The 19,233-nt window shown below is 37.8% G+C and overlaps 1 protein-coding gene across 4 annotated transcripts in view; it reads right to left on the bottom strand.

The window, feature by feature from the left end:
- Window positions 1-19,233, bottom strand: part of ANO4 (anoctamin 4) — a 417,061-nt gene that overhangs the window by 196,001 nt on the left and 201,827 nt on the right. For 3 of the 4 annotated variants that reach the window (XM_045462469.1, XM_045462468.1, XM_045462471.1), the window contains 3 exons: window positions 17,262-17,366; window positions 4,632-4,768; window positions 1,050-1,208 (listed from right to left, as the gene is read on the bottom strand). In XM_045462469.1, coding sequence (XP_045318425.1) covers window positions 1,050-1,208; window positions 4,632-4,768; window positions 17,262-17,366 — 401 coding nt within the window. The remainder of the gene's footprint in view (window positions 1-1,049; window positions 1,209-4,631; window positions 4,769-17,261; window positions 17,367-19,233) is intronic. The other variant, XM_045462470.1, reaches the window with a different exon arrangement.

Here is a 19,233-nt window from a genome sequence, read left to right as displayed (position 1 = left end):
ACTCGAGGCCACAATTTCCATCTTGCCATTTTTCTAATTCTCTTTTTGGAGATGCTCGAGAAAAATACTACTTCTGTTTCATAAATGCTCACAAGTTCAGGTCAGTCTAACAGATCTGGAAAAATCCCATTTATTCGTGTCCCAACATCAGGATGCAACCCATACATACCATATAGAGAAAAATCTGGATGTCTGATTTCAAAGATCTAACCCCTCAGCCTTGAGGAGCAGAATCAGAAGCAAACATTTTTAACTGCCAATATGTTCTTCTTATTGACTTTGAAAAGCTCCAGAAGCTTTGCACAATGATTAAGGAAAATCTAAGAAGAGTTACATAATCCAGCTAACAGGGCCAAGTTTTCTAAGTGTGCATGGTATTTTGGGGGACACAATAATCTCATTGTGGTTTATTGTCAGAGGCGTGGCTAGGCCTCTTGTATTTTACTAATTTGTTCCTTAATACTCCCTATGCAGAGAAGGAAGGAAAGAACAATACACTGGTAAGGTAACCCTTGAGTTATAGAATGTGTTAAAAACCTTGAGTTATAGAACGTGAGTGTCTCTTAAAACTGGAATCATTTTCTAAGCTCCAGCTGTTTTTGGCCAAATCAGTCAACAGTCTCTCCTGGTAGGTGAGGATATCCAAAATCATTATGTTTCCTGAAATGTAAAAAGAGGCCCCAGAGTGGAATGATTGCATTTTATCCAAAGTTTTCTTACATCCATGCAATAGAACCTTCCATTCACATAGAGAAACAGTGGATGAAGGAAGTCAGGGAAATCAAAAAACTTTGAAACAATTCATTTAATTGGAATAGAGTATTTTGATTTTCTTGGAAACTTTTGGCATTAAAATGCTCTCTAAGGCAAACTGTGCTTCGAAAAACTAATTATTGGAACATTCCCCAAACACTGCAGACTGGCAAGTCTGACCAAATGAAATGTTCAGTTAACATAATGAACAAAAACATCATGGCTTATTTTTTAATTGCCTCTCGATATGAATAGACGCATATTTGTGTTTCTTCTCACCCAAGCAAACTATTTACCTCTTTCTCCATTTGTAATCCTTCTGCTCTAATATTTCTTTCAAATACTTCTCTCTTTTCAGTCTGTGGGTTGGATTTTCTGTACACAAGAATGTAGTCAATTCGACACTTTCCATCTCTGAAGTAAAGTCCATTTGATTTGTTTTTTTCCGGCACTGTCTGCACACAACGAGAAAGGAACCAGTTTAAGACACTCATAAAAATGAGTCTGCGGTGAGGAATGTTAAAGAACAATGAAAAGTAAATGAATTTTTCACTGTTGTATCAAAACATTTTTATTAATGAAAAATGTAAACAGTAGAATGTGGAGCAACCGAGAATGATCACATTCTAAAGGTGAGAGTGGAAATTGATATACTTATTCTGAAAAACACACTGGCATTAAAAGTGAACATTTGAGGGGCGCCTGGGTGGCGCAGTCGGTTAAGCGTCCGACTTCAGCCAGGTCACGATCTCGCGGTCCGTGAGTTCGAGCCCCGCGTCAGGCTCTGGGCTGATGGCTCAGAGCCTGGAGCCTGTTTCTGATTCTGTGTCTCCCTCTCTCTCTGCCCCTCCCCCGTTCATGCTCTGTCTCTCTCTGTCCCAAAAAAAATAAATAAACGTTGAAAAAAAAAATTAAAAAAAAAAAAAAAGTGAACATTTGATGGGGCACCTGGGTGGCTCAGGTCATGATCTCACAGTTCGTGAGTTTGAGCCCCAGGCCGGGCTTTGTGCTGACAGTTCATAGCCTGCAGCCTGCTTCAGATTATGTGTCTCCCTCTCTCTGTCCCTCCTCCACTCGTACTCTGTCTCTCTCTCAAAAATAAACAAAAACATTTTTTAAAAAGTGAACATTTGCATAACATACAACCCATAATAAGAGATATCCTTATTAAAGCAACTGGGAGACATGTATATGACTACAGAAGCACTGTTCATAAGAGTAGAAAATAAAAAATGTGAATCAATTCAAATGTCCATGGACTGGCAAATAGATAAATAAATTGCAGAACAGTCATACAGTAGAATATTATACAGCAGTAAAAATGAATGAACTATAGTTCCATAAAATATGGAATCTTAAAATTGTATTGACAGAAAAAAACCAAGTCACATAAGACTTCATGCTACATGATTTTTAATAAAACAAAAATAAAATGAATCTACAAAGAAGCTGTTAAGGCTACAAATGTGCATGATAAAGCTATTTTTAGAATAAGAGTATGAAAAAACCAAGAATTTAGGAATATGGGACTTTTGATAAGGTAGAGGGATGAGATTAAAAGCAGCTTGGATGGTTTTAGTATTATTCTAGTTCAATGTTTCTCAAAATTTTTGCCCACTATAAGAAAAACATTTTGCTTTGTGATATCTGTATACATACATAAACATAGAAAGGATCTGAGACAAAAGTTTCACAAGACAATACTTACCCTTTCTACTTACATACATGCTAATATTAATTTTCCATTCCCTTAAAAATAATTGAAGTTAGTAACCTAGTTGTAGATTTGAAATTTGAAAAATGACCATTCTAGTTCATATGTTGGATGGTAGATTAAGGTGTTCATTTTGCTATTATGCTTCAAGACTTACAAGTAAGCTACAAATATTATTTTGTAGTGAGCACACATATAAAAATTAAAGAACAAAACAGTAGGTATAATTTTCATCAGGCTTCATGGGCTTGTTGTAATCATGTACAATGCTGAAAGAGACCATCAATTACAGGGTGGTTAGGCTGGAGACAAATTTCTCAGGCTGATAGATTTCAAAAACATGTCTGTGAACCTAGCAAGTGGAAATGGGGGAAGAGGAGTTGGCTACCTTTTCTGTAGGTCACAGTTTACATCAGTTTTCAAATAGTGGTATATGGGAGGCAAACATGCCAGATTTCCAAGGTCATTGCACCAGACTTCCGAAGTCACTGCTAGAACCTACATTCTTGTACAGATGCCATGCATACACCCTCATACAAAAGGGAAAATATCAGCCAGGAGGGATAGAAATGTCACATCACTTTGTCTTGGTGCAGATATTTTCAATTGATGACTGATCCTTACTATTTTTTTTTTGGCTTTGCTTTAAGAAGTACTCAGAAGTCCACCCAAATAAGCACTTTCTTAACAATTATTTGCCAAGTAAGAGAGAACTACTTTGTAGATTTAGCATGTCAGCATCTGCCTGCAAAAACAAGGTTTCAGCATGGCATCTGGAGCAAGGTTATTAGCAAAGCCTTAACCCTCCTGGGACTGTTTCCTTGTCTGTAAGTTAAGGAGAGGAGACTAGGTCTTTTGAGATCCCTCCTTTATGCCACATCATGGCATTCAAAGTAACTGTGTGAATAGATGACAACAGAAAGAAGTTTTTTAGAGAAAAACAATACAGGGGCACCTGGGTGGCTCAGTCGCTTAAGTGTCCAACTTCAGCTCAGGTCATGATCTCACTGCTCATGAGTTGGAGCCTCGTGTCGGGCTCTGTGCTGACAGCTCAGAGCCTGGAGCCTACTTCGGATTCTGGGTCTCCTTCTCTCTCTTCCCTCCCCTGCTCATACTCTCTCTTTCTCAAAAGTAAATAAAAGTTAAAAAAAAAATTTAAATACATGGATGGTAGCATATGGTGTTTGTAGGAAGAGGTCCAAGGAAGCTTGGTAGAAATAAACAGTTTTCCCTGTTCAAAGGTGTCATCCTGTCAAAAGTTAACTGGCTCTGGAATAATAAAAACAGGAGGAATATGCAGTAAATAAATGATTCTGATTCTGTGTTCCTATTACCTATGCGTATACAAAGCTAATGCATATACAAAGAAGATATTAAACTCCACTGAGGTGCAATCTGAACAAGAGTGAATGTCCCTAACAAAAGCCTTTTGTTCCAAAATGACATATGAACAGATGGATCTATTAACAACTGCAATGAGTTTCCAGATTACATAGGCAAGTGGCAACTCAAGGAGGCTTTGGACAACACAATCTACTGAGAGCTGGTCTATTCTGTGTCACTGTTCTATGCACTGGGGGATGTATACAAGGAAGTCCTTTCTTGTAAGGCTTTCTATCTACTAGGGACACTCAGAATGAAGATTATCACAAAATGACAGGTAGTTTCAAGAATCTCCCTTTATATAATTTTTTTTCAACGTTTTTATTTATTTTTGGGACAGAGAGAGACAGAGCATGAACGGGGGAGGGGCAGAGAGAGAGGGAGACACAGAATCAGAAACAGGCTCCAGGCTCTGAGCCATCAGCCCAGAGCCTGACGCGGGGCTCGAACTCACGGACTGCGAGATCGTGACCTGGCTGAAGTCGGACACTTAACCGACTGCGCCACCCAGGCGCCCCGAATCTCCCTTTATATAAATGAAATGTCTCTGGGTATAAGAAGGAAAATATATGACTCACTGAAAAATGTTTTAAGCATAGGTAGATTCAGGATTCCTGAAATGTGCTAGACTTGTGGGGGAAATAAAAGAATATAAGACCTGCCCCTTGTTTTCTGGAAACCTACAGTTTAATGAGACAATGACTTTAGACAATCCATTGGAGGCATATTCCCAGTTCCCACCTGGATGAAAACCAGTATTTTTAAAAAATTACACACTTACCTCTCCCCCTGCTTCCAATCTGCTAGCATCATCTGAAGTACTGGTCAGGTTTCCAGGGTGAAGCAGAGAATCATCATCTTTGCAAGGACTGTTGACAGCTTCTAATTCATCAAAAAGAATATTGACATCCTTGGCCACTAAAACCAAAATAAAAACATTACAAGTGGGGTTAAGAATTTTGGATCTTAAAATAAATACCGAAATAGAATGTGTCTCCCTTTGGCTTCATATTTTTTTCATTGTTTCAAGAACACCTTGAATGACAGGTGTATTATTTCCTAAGAGAAAAGGAGGTCAGATGTAAAACATGTTTTATCAAACAGTGTCTTGATCAGGCAAGATTAAGGACAATGTGAAGCAAAGTAAAGTACTTCCATAATATAAATATAACTTACCTTCCATGATAAGAGAAGGCATTATGTTTGTTTAGTTTTCCTTCATATAGTTGTTTAGCATAAACTACTTTCTTTTTTTTTTTTTTTTTTTCAACGTTTATTTTTATTTTTGGGACAGAGAGAGACAGAGCATGAACGGGGGAGGGGCAGAGAGAGAGGGAGACACAGAATCGGAAACAGGCTCCAGGCTCTGAGCCATCAGCCCAGAGCCCGACGCGGGGCTCGAACTCACGGACCGCGAGATCGTGACCTGGCTGAAGTCGGACGCTTAACCGACTGCGCCACCCAGGCGCCCCAGCATAAACTACTTTCACTTAAGACTTCTAAGAACTCATTCTCTGTGTTGGAGATAACCTTTTAAAATTTTATTTTATTTTTCATCAAAGTGTCATACAACTTGCTAAGTGAACCCATACATGTGCCAATTGCAAGATGCAGTAAGATCTGTAATTTTATTCCTTCGTTACTTCCTAAGGTCTAATAAAGAAAACCTAATACAGTAAGAAAACATACAGATAGGTTTTCTGCCTTTCTTATTTCTCTAATCATGAACTGAAATCATGAAGTTACCCATTCAGGGGCTTTCCCAAAAGATTGCTGATGCCAATACATGAAGCACTATATATCAGAGTTCCAAATAAAGAATATCACATTCAAATGCATGGTGCCTTGTAACATACCAGAAATGACAGTTCAGCACTAGTGGCTGAAGAAACATGGTGCCAGGTCCAGGACCCTTCCTTAGCAACTCAAATGAGAGCCCAATATTGAAGCTCACTTTTTCCTTTGATGCTTTAAAAATTGCCAAGGGTTTTTAACCTGCCACAAGCTGTTGCGCAGAATAATTTGTAGGTGATATGGTACTATTTACATAGCACGTACAAGAGTATTCATCCTTTCATTCAAAATATTTTTAGGGATGTGCACACTGTGTGCACAGAGTTGTGTGATAGCCATATTTTAGGGTTGTGCACAGAGTTGTGTGATAGCCATACCTTGATGAATAAAGGTGAGTGAACAAAACAAATAGTCAAAGAAATGTAAAATGCATTGAACGCTATAAAGAACAGAACATAGTTTGGATGTAGAGAGAACAGATATCATCTACCTAGAGAGTGTGACCAGGTTCCATAGCTATATCCAAATTTGTGACTTTAGGCAATTCATTTAACTACTCAGTTTTTTTTCCTGTAAAATAAAATGGGTATGACAATAAAATTAACATTTATTGTTTACTGTGATAGGTTGAATCATGGTCCCCAAAGGTAATCTGATACCTGAAACATGTGAGTATCTTACCTTCTATGGCAAAAGGGATGCTGTAGATGTGTTTAATTCAAGGATCTTAATGTGGGAGATTATTTTGGATTATATGGGAGGGCCCAAACAAATTACAAGGCAGGCACAAGGGTCAGAATCAGAGAGATGGATTGGAAGATGCTATGATGCTGGCTTTGAAAATGGGGGTAGAGCCAGGAGTCAAGGAATGCAGGTGCCCCAGAAAGTAAAGAAAGGCAAGAAAGCAGATTCTCTCCTAGAACCCGAAGAAGGAACACAGTTTTGCTGACACCTTTATGTCTTCTGACCTCCAGAACTGTAAGATAATAATTTTGTGTTGCTTTAAGTCACTACATTTGTGGTAATTTGTGACAGCAACAAAAGTAAACCAATACACTTACTATAGGTTTTTAGACTCTGCAGCTCCAAAGAAAAAAACCTCATGGTCTTGTTATACCACCAGGATTTAGGGACACCTATGTTGTGCCATGAACTCAAGGAAAGGAACAGTTTTGAAGGAACATGGTATGTCTAGTGTTGTGGAAGACATCAAGGGGAAAGGCAACTTCCCTGACAACCCTACATAAAGAGACTCCTTCTCGTCCAATTATTCTTCACCTCCTCTCACTGCTCATTTCTTCACAGCACTTATCACAATGTAATTATATTGCTTATTCATTTGTTTACCTGTATACTGAATGTTTACCCTATGAGAATATAAGTTACTTAAGAATAGGGAACTTGTCTGTCTCGACTGGTGTACAGAGGTCCTGGCACAGCCCTCAACATGTATGTTTAATGATACAATGATGACCTCAAGGGGGACATAGTCTAAGGATGTCTGGGAGCCCCCTTTTCTCAAAATCCTATGGTTCTAGGACCTTGCATGTTCATTTTTCCTAACACAATTCTTATTCACAAGCCAGGCACTCCATAGTTTCAAGTAGAGACTGATTAAATTTTCAAGTACATAGTGATTACATTTCAAGTAGATATTGATTATATTTGAACAACAGGATAAAATTATTTTAACAAAGTATAAGATTTACTTACTATTATTTAAAAAATATTTTTTAATGTTTATTTATTTTGAGAGAGAGAGATAAAGAGTGTGATGGGAGAGGGGCAGAGAGAGAGGGAGACACAGAATCCAAAGAAGACTCCCAGGCTCTGAGCTGTCAGCACAGAGCCTGATGTGGGGCTTGAACCCACAACCACAAGATCATGACCTGAGCTGAAGTTGCACACTTAACCGAATGAGCCACCCTGGTGCCGCCTGCTTACTATTCTAGGCTCTACCACTCATCTGCATGAACTTGTGCTCTCATTTCCTCACTGATGAGGCAGGTATGGAAAACTTCTTTTTCAGGATGGCTGAGAGGATTCAAGGAGATCATATACATGTTAGTCAGGGTGGCTGACGCATGGCGGATCTGCAAGAAATGTTGGTTTATCGATTTTGGACACTGGGGCCTTAAGTTACCACTTAAACCTTATCAACACAAGATGTCAAAAGAAACATTTGCAAGTTGAACTGGTTGTTATGAGGGGTAGATTGGGGTGAAGTGTGAAATAAAGGGGGAAGCTAAAGAGGACACTAAGAGTCATGTCTAGGTGACTTACTGACTCACGATGGGGACAAACTCTTGAATATCCATTCATCCATCCATGAGAATTGCCCCTCTGCTTTTGCCAAAGATAAAAAATTACCAGATCATCTTCTGTCAGTATCACCTTCTGGTGTTGGCACAATCAGTTCAATAAAGCCCTCTATCTTTTGGGGTTCCCAAATGGAACCATGCTGTCACCCAGGAGATGTCTGGAGACATTTTTCATCATCCTGGCTAAGGAGAGAGGGTGGTGCTAGCATCTAGTGGGGTAGAGGCCAGGGATGCTGCTAAACATCCTACAATGTGCAGAAGAGCCCCATAAAAAGTTGTCTAGCCCAAAATGTCAACAGTGTTGAGGTTGAAAAATTTTGCTTTATATTAAAGGACCCACTATTTGATTCTAAAGGGACCAGATAACTTGGGAAAGGGAAGAGAAGTCCTTTGTTTTTCATATTGCTGCCCAACAGTATTACTATTTGGAAGTTGTTATGGAGCTGATGTTACCTGAATGCTCAAGAGAAATAAGTATGCTGTACTATCTGATTTTTAGAGAATTAACTTATATTAAGGCACCACTATCACATGCCAGTCTCTCAAGAGCCTTAGCAGAGATTAAAAATGCTGATCCGTCAAAAAATGCTGAGCTGAACACACGGTCAATAAGAAGACTGTAGAACATGTAGACAACTACACAGACAGAAGAAACACGTGCCCTTCATCAATATCTCACCATTGTTACTGATAGAGCAGCTTTACATGCTAAGATTTAGAAACAAAGTACAATATCCTTTGAAGCAAATTTATATAATTTCTTTAAGGAAAAAATCCCCAACTTCCAAAGTTAATCAATTTTAAAAATCTATCTATTCAACAGGTACTTAGTGGATGCCTACCTTGCCTGGACACTGTGCTGGGCTAGGAACTGGGGTTCAAGCATTGGATGTACCAGCCATGGCCCCTGTCCTCACAGAGCTCACCATCTAGCCAAGGTGGCAGCTTTATCCATGGCATGGATATCACAATGATACTGTACATCCAAACAAGGTTACTTTTAAAGGATCTCCTCACTTTCCTTATACTTTTTTTTCCTCAAAATAAGTTTGATAATTATCTACTTATTAGAATTCTGCTACTAGACCCTTTAAATAAAAAAGAGCCAAATGTTTTGAGAAGTCAATTAAGAATAATAAGATGAGAATGCAAAAAATTCTATTCAACCCACGTAACAGACCTACACTGCATAAACTCAGGAAGGGCTGTGTGAATAGAACTGGAAAGCTGAGTCAGTATAGGTAGATACCATACATTTGAAAAGCACGAGAGACCCAAATGACCTCTGCAAAAAGCAGGCATTCAGCCTAAAAAAAACCACGTACAGCAAAGAGTCATGTACATCAGCTACACAAAAGTCAAGAACCTTAAATTGCCTGGGAGATCAAAAATCAGAATCTTGAGTAAATCATCAAACAGCATAGGAAAGAGATTTCTGTAGGCTGACTTGCTATGCCATTCCAGAATAGAGGCAGAGCAGAGAAGTCAGAGGGCTAGGAGGCAGGTAGATCCTGACATTCTTTATATGATGGAAAGGCAAATTTACCTGTATAGTACTGAATCTACTCATTAAATATTTGCAATTATTTAAATATTTTTTCAATGAAAATCATTTAGGTTATGAGCCATTATTCATTCTCTAGGGAAAAGAGACCACAGATATATTTCAAGGGCTCGAATAAAGAAGCAAACAAGTTAATTACCTTCTACCATTTGCTCACCGAAGCAACATTAAGTTAGGTGCGAGAGGTACAAACATGAACAAGAGATGAGTGGAATAAATGAAATCAGTGTTATAAAAGCAAGGGAAATCAAACAGTGTGTCTTTTAGAGAGTAAGAAATAAATACCAAAAAATCAAATAGCTCCACTCACCGCTGTTTTAACTCTATTCCTCAAATGCAGCAGGAAAACCCCACACTGCTATGAAAGTACAGTAGTACTTTAATCTCAGTATTTTCTGATGCAGAGAAAATAAAGTGAAATTATAGGTCACTGAAGACAACATGAGAGGACTGTGTAGTGTAATCCAGGTATCTATATTTGTCCTCCAGAGCACCAGCTCATGTTACTATTTTTGTCCCAAGTTCCAATGATTACATCTGATATTCAGAATTCTGAAGATACTGTGTATTGGCCTCAAATCCTCATCAGAAAACACGAAAAAAGGACACCTTTGGGAATTATTTAGAATGCAAAAAAAAAAAAATTGTTTAAATCTTAATTGAGGGGCGCCTGGGTGGCTCAGTTAGTTAAGCATCGAATTCGGATCAGGTCATGATCTCACAGTTTCCGAGTTCCAGCCCCACAACAGGCTCTGTGCTGACAGCTCAGAGCCTGGAGCCTGCTTCAGATTCTGTGTCTCCCTCTCTCTCTCTGCCCCTCCCCCGCCCGCATCTGTCTCTTTATCTCTCAAAAATTAATAAACATTAAAAAAAATCTTAATTTGAACATAGCTGGCTGTTTTATAAGAAGTTCACCTTCACATCTAGCCCGAGGGTCTCTTCCAGGGAAAGGCCCATGGCATCTCCACAACTGATGTAAGGACTAGAAATAGGAGGCGCTCAATGCCCATTTCTAGATAAGTAAAAACTACTTGTAAGGTTCTATCAATTTTTTTTTTCTTATTCTAGTTCTCTTAGTGTGATTGCTTGGAAGTATCTGTTTCTCTCTCAGACCCAGAAATTAAATATGAAGGAAGTGGGAAGGGAGACATACGCAAGGGCATTACAATGTATTGAGTGCCGACTGTGTATTAAGGATTTTCAGGTCTGTTTTCCCTTTTCATCCTCAAAATACTTTAAGAGAGGGACATTCTGAGAAAGAAGCCAGGCTCAGAGACACAAAGTATGGCCACACAGTAAGTGACAGAGATGAAATCTAACCCAGTTCTGACCCCCAAATCCACGATGTTTCTAGCTGGCTTCCTGTTTCTGTGGAAAGAATCCTACTGTTCTTAAATCGTGTTTGGCTTTCAAGTACACAGGAGGTCTTTTAACCACCAACCAACTATCTTGTCCTAGTTCTAATATTTATCTGAATAGAGCTAGACTTTACATCTGTCACCTGACAGGTCTGACACTTTTTAAAATTTAACAAATAGATCAAATTAAATGTTTTTAAAAATTCAGAGAAACACAAGAGACTCAGTAAAACTTTGAGTACCTGAAGGTGGGATTTTAAAAACTAAACACTACTTAACATTTGTATGATACCAACAAACCTAGGACTCTCTGTTCATTATGCTTCAAATGAAACCTTATGGTGTTTCTGAGGCAGAGACGGCTTGGTGTACAATGAGAAGGGAAAAAAAGGCAAATTTGGAAAACTCAAAATAAATAAAGCAATTGGAAAGGACATGAACCTTCCCTTAGCTGGCTTTACTTCTTGCCAAAGGTCAGCGGTTTTCAAAGTGTGTTCCCTGGAACCCCAGGACCCTTTTGGGGAGTTTCATGGAAGGGACAACGAGGAACCTGAGTGGGCAAAGCCCTATACCCTCTACCCCCAGCTACTCCCAACAACTCAGTTACCTGTTTTATATATTGAGATTATACGTGAAAATACATGTGAGGAAGAAACAACAGCTTCTACTGCTTTAAAAAGTTTATAAATCTCTACTAGTGTGTTACAGCAACAATTAAATGGCTGTGCTAACATCTCCCCAAAGAAAACCTGGGATAAGAAAGCTGGGGTTCTAACTGTTGCAGATCTGGGAGTAGCTACTTTTTTCTGCCATGGAAAGTTTACTTGAAATACTTTAAGATTAAAAATAGGTCTCTGAAAAAAGAAGTCATAAAAATTTTTAAAAATGTGTAGTCATTAAAAAAATGTCATTGGCATTTTCTGGCTCAGTAATGATGCGGTTTATATAAAACGGGGCATAGACAATAGCATGGGGTACCCACAGGGCACTCTGCAATGGGGCCAAGATCATTAACTTGTTCCTGGGACAGCATGTTTCTTATGAAGAGCTTCTCTTGCCACTACTTCATTCTAAAGAAACGGACAGACACCGTGGTTACTTCTACAACAAGGCAGATAATAACAGCACCTCTTAAAATCTGAGAGTGATACTTAGAGAAGAACTGAGTACCTAATTCTAGCTTTGCTCAATAGCCTTGGTTACCTTTTAGCAACTTGAAAGGAGGTCAATGATGTTCTACATTAAAGATCCTGAGTCTCCTGACCATAATTTCCCTTTCTTTGGAAACAGCATGAGCTTTGGATTCAGACAAGCCTGGATTCAAATGCTAGTCTTCACACCTACTAGCCATTAGATTATTTAACTTATTTAAGCTTTAATATATTTCTCTTTTCAGTGAGGATAATACAAATTACCATACAGGATTATTGAGAGGAGTGAGGACAAGGTAGCAGCCAACACTTGCCATGTGCCAGGCACTACATTAAGGGCTTTATGCAGATTTACTGTAACTATTCCCCTTTATCAGATGTGGAAATTAAGGCAAAAAGAATTTAAGACTGAATACAATAATATAGGTAAAAAGCCAAGCGAGAGTTGCCAGGCAAGATTACATGTGCAATATATGTCAGCACCTCCCTCTTCCCCATCTTCCCCTTTGAAACAGCATGACCATACAGATTAAAAATAAAATTGGAAATCAGGGCTCAAAAAATTGCATTCAGAATGACTCACTGGATGTCACTGAGAAATGACTCAGTCTCTGCAGGCACAGAAGCACAGAGGACCACCAGTGCAGGAACAGCACTGTGATTATGTGGGCACACGTGCAAGCACAGAGGGTCAGACTATAGGATAACAAAGAGCCTTCCAACCTCCAAGTTCTCATTTCAAACATTTTGCTTTTTGTTCTCTTTCCCTCACAAGAATCTAATGGACTACGACACAATAATGTGCCATGGTGTGAATGCCACTCTAGAGTCCTCACAGTCTGTTATCTGTATATGCTGGGAATCAAGAAAACAAGAACCGAGGACAAAGCAGGAGAAGTGGGCAACAAAAAGTGGGGGGAAGGAATGATCTCTAGAAAAGGATGGGCATTGATGATAATTTAAAACAAGAATTAAAAGGGTCAGTATAACCTTTGAATGGTATATTTTTTAATGGCTTTCTAATGTAATAAATTCTCATTCACAAATACACACACATATGCTTCATGGACCGCAGATCTTTAAGATGTGATTCTCAATCGAATTGCAGAATGAAATATATTATTTTTCTAAGTGATCCTTCTCAAAAAAGTCCAGATTTTAAAAGTTTGGGGACAAAAAAATCAGAATAGTTTTGTTTTAGTTGCTATTATTATATATACTATAGTAGGCACTAAAATCCTTTGACTACTAGGGGTTATGAATCTTACTAGACAAATTCAAGACTAAGAATTGCCCCCATGATCTTGTCATCATTACATCAAGTGAAATCTGTCTCTAAGTCCCCACCCCACTGGCCTGGTAGACAATTTCAGTTCAGCCATTTCTGACATTCCTCTACTTCACACATGTAGGACTGTAAAAGGTTACAGAGGTTTTGTAAACAACAGAATGTTTAAAGAGACCGCTCAGTTCTCCAAGCCACACTGCTACTCATGAACCACCCCCTTTGCAAGTCTAGAATAGAATTCATTCATTCACTCATTCAGTAACAAAATTTGTTGAGTGGCTACTATACTCTATTTTCTGCTCAAGCTACTAGAGATACAACAAAGAAATAGGAAGAGAAGACTGCCACCTTCCCAGAACCCTCAAAGTTCTCTGAATGCTAGAAGATCTGCTTCTTCCTCAGGCTAGAGAATCTCAGCCAAGACTGGCAGTTCTGGTGGCTCAGGTGCAGGCTCCCAGCACACAACCCAGTCATTTCCTCCCTTTCTACACACCGAAGGGAAGCCATGCTACCACTGCAGGACAATCTAAGTGAGCTGGACAGGAAATTCCTTTTCTCTGTCTCTGGGTATCTATGTGTGTTTCTGTCTGTCTCTCTTTACCAAGCTTTAGTCACTCAGAAGCCCAGGCTTTCAGAAAACAAAAGCCAGGAACTTCAGGAACACAGAACTCTGCTGAAACAAAGGATGGGGATGGGGATAGGGAACAAAAGGTTAGAATAAAGAAAGAGGGGAAAATAATGAAGGAAAACACACACATACACCCTTATGCCATACTGCCACATATAAATGCTTTCTTCCTAGAAAGCAATCAAGTTTTCATTTTGAAAAATAAAACAAATGTGATCTGTGACTGTTTTAATTTTTCTTGAACTTAACTGTGCACCAAAATGTTCACCAGTGCTTTAAGATTATGAGGAACATAGTGTGTGGCACATGACAAGTGAGATGGATAGATGGATGAACGGATAAAATGACTCTTTTCTTCCTTAGAAGCTGTATATCTGATATGGGGAAGCTGAGAAACTTATAGGTGGCCAGCCATTCTAAGACATCTTTTGGACAGATGAAACTATTGTTGGACAGATGTAACTATTGTTAGGGCGTAAGTACTATAGGAAAAAAAAATGTAAATGTATTTTATAATGTAGAAGCATGGAGAAGAATTCTTGCATCAAGACATAACAAAGTAAGAATAATTTTTTTTAATTTTAATGTTCATTTTTGAGAGAGAGAGAGAGAGAGCACAAGTGAGGGAGGGGCAGAAAGAGAGGGAGAGAGACAGAGAAACCCAAGCAGGCTCCAGGCTCTGAGCTGTCAGCACAGAGCCTAACATGGGGCTCAAACCCACAGCTGCAAGATCATGACGGGAGCTGAAGTCAGAGGCTCAACCAACTGAGCCACCTAGCTGCCCCAAAATAAGAATAATTTTTTTTAATCTGGAGTTCATTTTTCCTAATTATTTTTAGTTAATCGTTTATTTATCAGAACAAGGGCCAACATATGTTTAAACATTGACTATCAAATATTAACCATTTAGCCTTAGGGAGGTATACTCCGTTTTTTTCACCTTTAAAATGGAAAAAATAGCATCTATTACTTATAGGGTTGTTTTAAGAATAGGAAGAGATAGAATGGAAGAGCACTTACTATAACAGTCAGCCTACCTTTGACACTCAAAACATGTTTCAAATACTCTTTCTCTCTCTTTTCTAGCTTGTTCTTAAAGGTCATATATGTATGTCCAAGAAATTCCAAGAAAATAATGAAATCTTTCTATCATCTCAAGAAAAATACTTGTAGGAGAGAAAGAATTTTCCTGATGTCCAAATCCTATATATTTTCACATTTTTGTAAGTTGGTCTCTTAAAGCTTCCTATAAACAATAATCTATAGTACAGTCCCTTGAAGAACCAAACTATGTATTTTTATACTTAGAAATTTCAATTAACTTGTTAAATATCTGAATCACATTTGAAATGCAGGGAGAAACTGAAGGGAGATAAAAGGTCCAAATCCCTCCTACCAGTAATGACTCAGGCCACATGGACAGCTTCTCAAACCTACTTAGCATAAAAATTATTATTTTTTTAAGTTTATTTATTTATTTTGAGAGAGAGAGAGAGAGGAACCAGCAGGGGAAGGGGCAGAGAGAGAGGGGGCCAGAGGATGCGAAGCAGGCTCTATAGTGACAGCAGAGAGCCTGATACAGGGCCCACAAAACACGAGATCATGACCTGAGCTGAAGTCGAAAGCTTAACAGACTGAGCCACCCAGGCGTCCCAGCATCAAACTTATTTTTTAACAAGAAAACAGATTAGTTACAAAGTATTAGAAAATTCTTAAACCTATAAAAAGTTTATTTTCATTTTAAAGTAAAATATTTCCCTTTTCTTAGTTTTACATTTAAATATTAACTACTCATAAGCCTCCACTCTTCTACTTGTTCACAGCGTTATCATATATAAATGTCTGTAGTAAAATATACTAACAAAAATTACTATAAATATAATCTCATAAACATTTAAATTTATGTAAGTTCACGCAGCCCTAAAAACTTTTAAGTTCATCTCCTGCACTTGCATAGAAGCCAACTTTTATCATTTATTAAAAATTTTTTAAAATCCTCTCAGCACTATATAATCTATCATCTTTCAAATCAGATGAAGTAATTACAGAATTTTATAACTTCCCATGAAAAAATTATTTTCTCTCCAATGTCTATTAATTGGATTTTTAATCTCTTGGGGAAAATTTTCTCTTTTATTCATTAAGCTAATATGAAGGGACTGCCCAACCAGAACAAATAACTGGTCCTCTTGTATTCTTCATTAAAAATATTTCTCTTAGTACCAGCCTTATCTTCAATTTCAGGATCCTTCCCCTTGATGTGTTTAAACCCCATACTGAGCACATTCAGAAAGGAATTAAATGAAGGGTAGGAGACCCTCTATCCTCCTCTGGTCTCCAATCTTGATCATATTACCTCAACAGGTAACCTCTGCCACCCTCAGCTGTCCTACCTATGAAAGGAAAGTATTAATTATCTCAGAAGGTCAGGAGGGCAGTATAATAACAAAAGAGGATAACTGCTATGAAAATGCTTAAAGCTGCTCACTAAAAATTTAGTATAGAAATGCAGTGTCACAAAACCAAAAGTAGCAAAAAAATTATAGTGGTTCTTTCTGCAGTGCTCTTCAGATCTAACCCCTTCAAACGCGAAACTGTACAATACTATTGGATCTTAAAAGAGGAGTATCATTATCTCGAATTAGAGCTCCAATAATGAGACACAAATGTTAATGATTTAGTATGTGATACTACATCATCCATCCTCAATGCTGAATCTACAACTTGAGTAAATGTATGGTTTATGATCAAATTCGTACTGACAACTACCAAACACAAAGTAATGTAAGAAGAGTAAACCTTGATTAATCAAAATGCTTACAAGAGAGGGGTCATTCCTGGGTCACAGCCCATCATTAGAGATTCAAGATACCCGTTTTGGAGAATAAATTCCTGATTTCAGTTTATTGCATCAACATTTACTTCTTACTACTCTTACATTTGAGCAAAGGAATAATATTCTGGTTTCTCAAAGAGTTTTATTTGATTATGATTAATCAAGGAATCTAAAAATTACAATTCCTAGATATTGGTTAAATATCACAGAATACTAAATATATAGAATTTATAATTCCACTCCAGTTTTCCATCAGGCTTCTTCAAACACCCCAATACTATGTGACTCAGTTTCACAAATTAAACCTGCAGTTCAGTAGCCATCTTTTCTGGTCTCAAAATTATCTTACACAGTATCTCTTTTAAGACATTTTTTAAAGCATGGCATCTAAGTTTCTAGTTTTATTATCCCTCCCAAGTATTAGAATAGTTTCTCCTTTCATGGTCAAATTAAAATTTGAGTGAAACTTACTTTCTTGTATTGCATTAAGAATCTCTGAAAAGTCCACATCACTCTTTGGGCCGTCAGGTAGTATTTGCATATCCAGCTGGTAGCCTTGCAAATCCACACCTCCTTCTAGAGAAATGAAAGATATTCATGGAGTTTGCACTGGTTATCAGAGAGCCCAGCATTAGGGTCCCAAGGAGAGGCAACATCAAAATCTAAAATGAACAGCCAGCTGGTTTGCCAGTGATCCTCCCTCTTGGAAAAATTACTTAAAAAAAAAAATGAGAAACATTACCAGCCATTTGATCCTTATGGGACCAAAAAGGTTTAACTGTATTTCCAATGTAAAAAATAAGGCAATTACTTTTTTTTAAAATACCACACACTTCATAGTATTTACTGATTATTTCCTAGGTGAAGAATGAAACATGTTAGCCTCCACCCAAGGACATTTAAAATTATTTTTAGCTTCGCATGGCTCAAAAGTGACATTCAATACAAATACTTTATAGCATCTTCTCTAAAATTATAATACATTCTTAGAAAAGGGTTTAATATTCTTGATATCACAGGAAAAAGATATCATTTTCCCCCTCACAGTTGGACTTCCCTACTACATCACTTATTTTTCAATTATACCAGAATGCTTTTACTTATTCTATGAAATAATTAAACCTCTTGTACTAGATTTGCCTGATGCATTTTTGGTGTGTTTCTAAAGAAAGAGGGTTATTTATGCTGCTCCACATACCTATAGAACATTTAAAGAAGTCAAGGAAACCAAGATATCAAAAAGTAGCTTAATTACTACTAACAAACCTTTAAATCCTTCTTAAAATAATTACAAATAACATCTCCAATTTGAGGAGTCTGGTAGGGTTAAAAGCCAGTGCTAAAAGGAAAAGATAGCCTGATGAACAGAGTAGGCCATGCCCTAGCTTCCAATACTTTTGTAAAAATAATTATTTCATAAGCCCAGAAATTATTCTTAGCCTTCAATAAATTTGTTATGTCCCTAAAACTCAAAAAGAATATGACATAGTCATGATTGCACAGGGACACTCATTCTAGGAGGGACAAGGACATAAGTAACTTAACATAATAGAAGGTGAGCTTTAGAAGGGCAGGAACTTTTATCTGCATGCTATCACTCGGTACTTAGAACAGTGCTTAGCACAGAGTAGGCCCTCAACAAATGTAGGTTGAATGAATGACTAAGGCTGTGTGGTAGTTATGAAACATAAAGGCCATAGAGCTACAAGGCAAGCTATAAGCTCAGATACTAGAGTTCTACAACTGAGCATTCAAATTCTTATTAGGAAACATTGAATCTCTCTAAATCTTGGTTTCCTCATCTATAAGATAGGGGTGATATTAGTAACAATCTCACAGAATAGCCATGAGGACTAGATGAGATAATGCATGAAAAGCTCTTAGCTGTCAAACAGTCAGTGCTCAGTAAATTGGAAGTCATTACTATTATCATCCATAATAATGTTTCAAAGGAACACTGACATTTGTATAGAACTATCTAGCTATGAATAATGAGAAGCCACAAGTCCATTTTTTGTGATACCAGCATGCATTTCAGTGACTGTCAAGCACTGTCAAGCACTGTAGACACAGTGAACTTCTTAAATGCATGCATGCGGTTGTCTTACTGAAGTTGAGACTAAGCTTCCAAACAGGAATTAAAATGGGTTATTTGGTTTATTTCCACCAAGTTCAGCCACTGTGAATATGGAGAAGTTCTGATGCTTTTCAGCCTCTACTAAGTCCTTTGTTCTGTTCAATAACCAAAGACCTTATAATAACAATGATAAAAAATAAAGAACAAGAATATTCACTACTGCCTCTAGGCTGGCTCTGGGCTATGTGCTTGTTCATCTCATTTAGTCTTTACCTTTGAAAAGAAGGTGCAGTGAGAAGTAACTTGCCCAATGTCACACAGCTACTAAGTTGTAAAGATGCAATACCAATCCATGCTCATAACTAC

Source organism: Leopardus geoffroyi, chromosome B4 (assembly GCF_018350155.1).
Source record: "Leopardus geoffroyi isolate Oge1 chromosome B4, O.geoffroyi_Oge1_pat1.0, whole genome shotgun sequence".
NCBI lineage: Eukaryota > Metazoa > Chordata > Mammalia > Carnivora > Felidae > Leopardus > Leopardus geoffroyi.
Note: the sequence above shows the minus strand (reverse complement) of the source record. Positions and strands in the feature narration are given on the sequence as shown.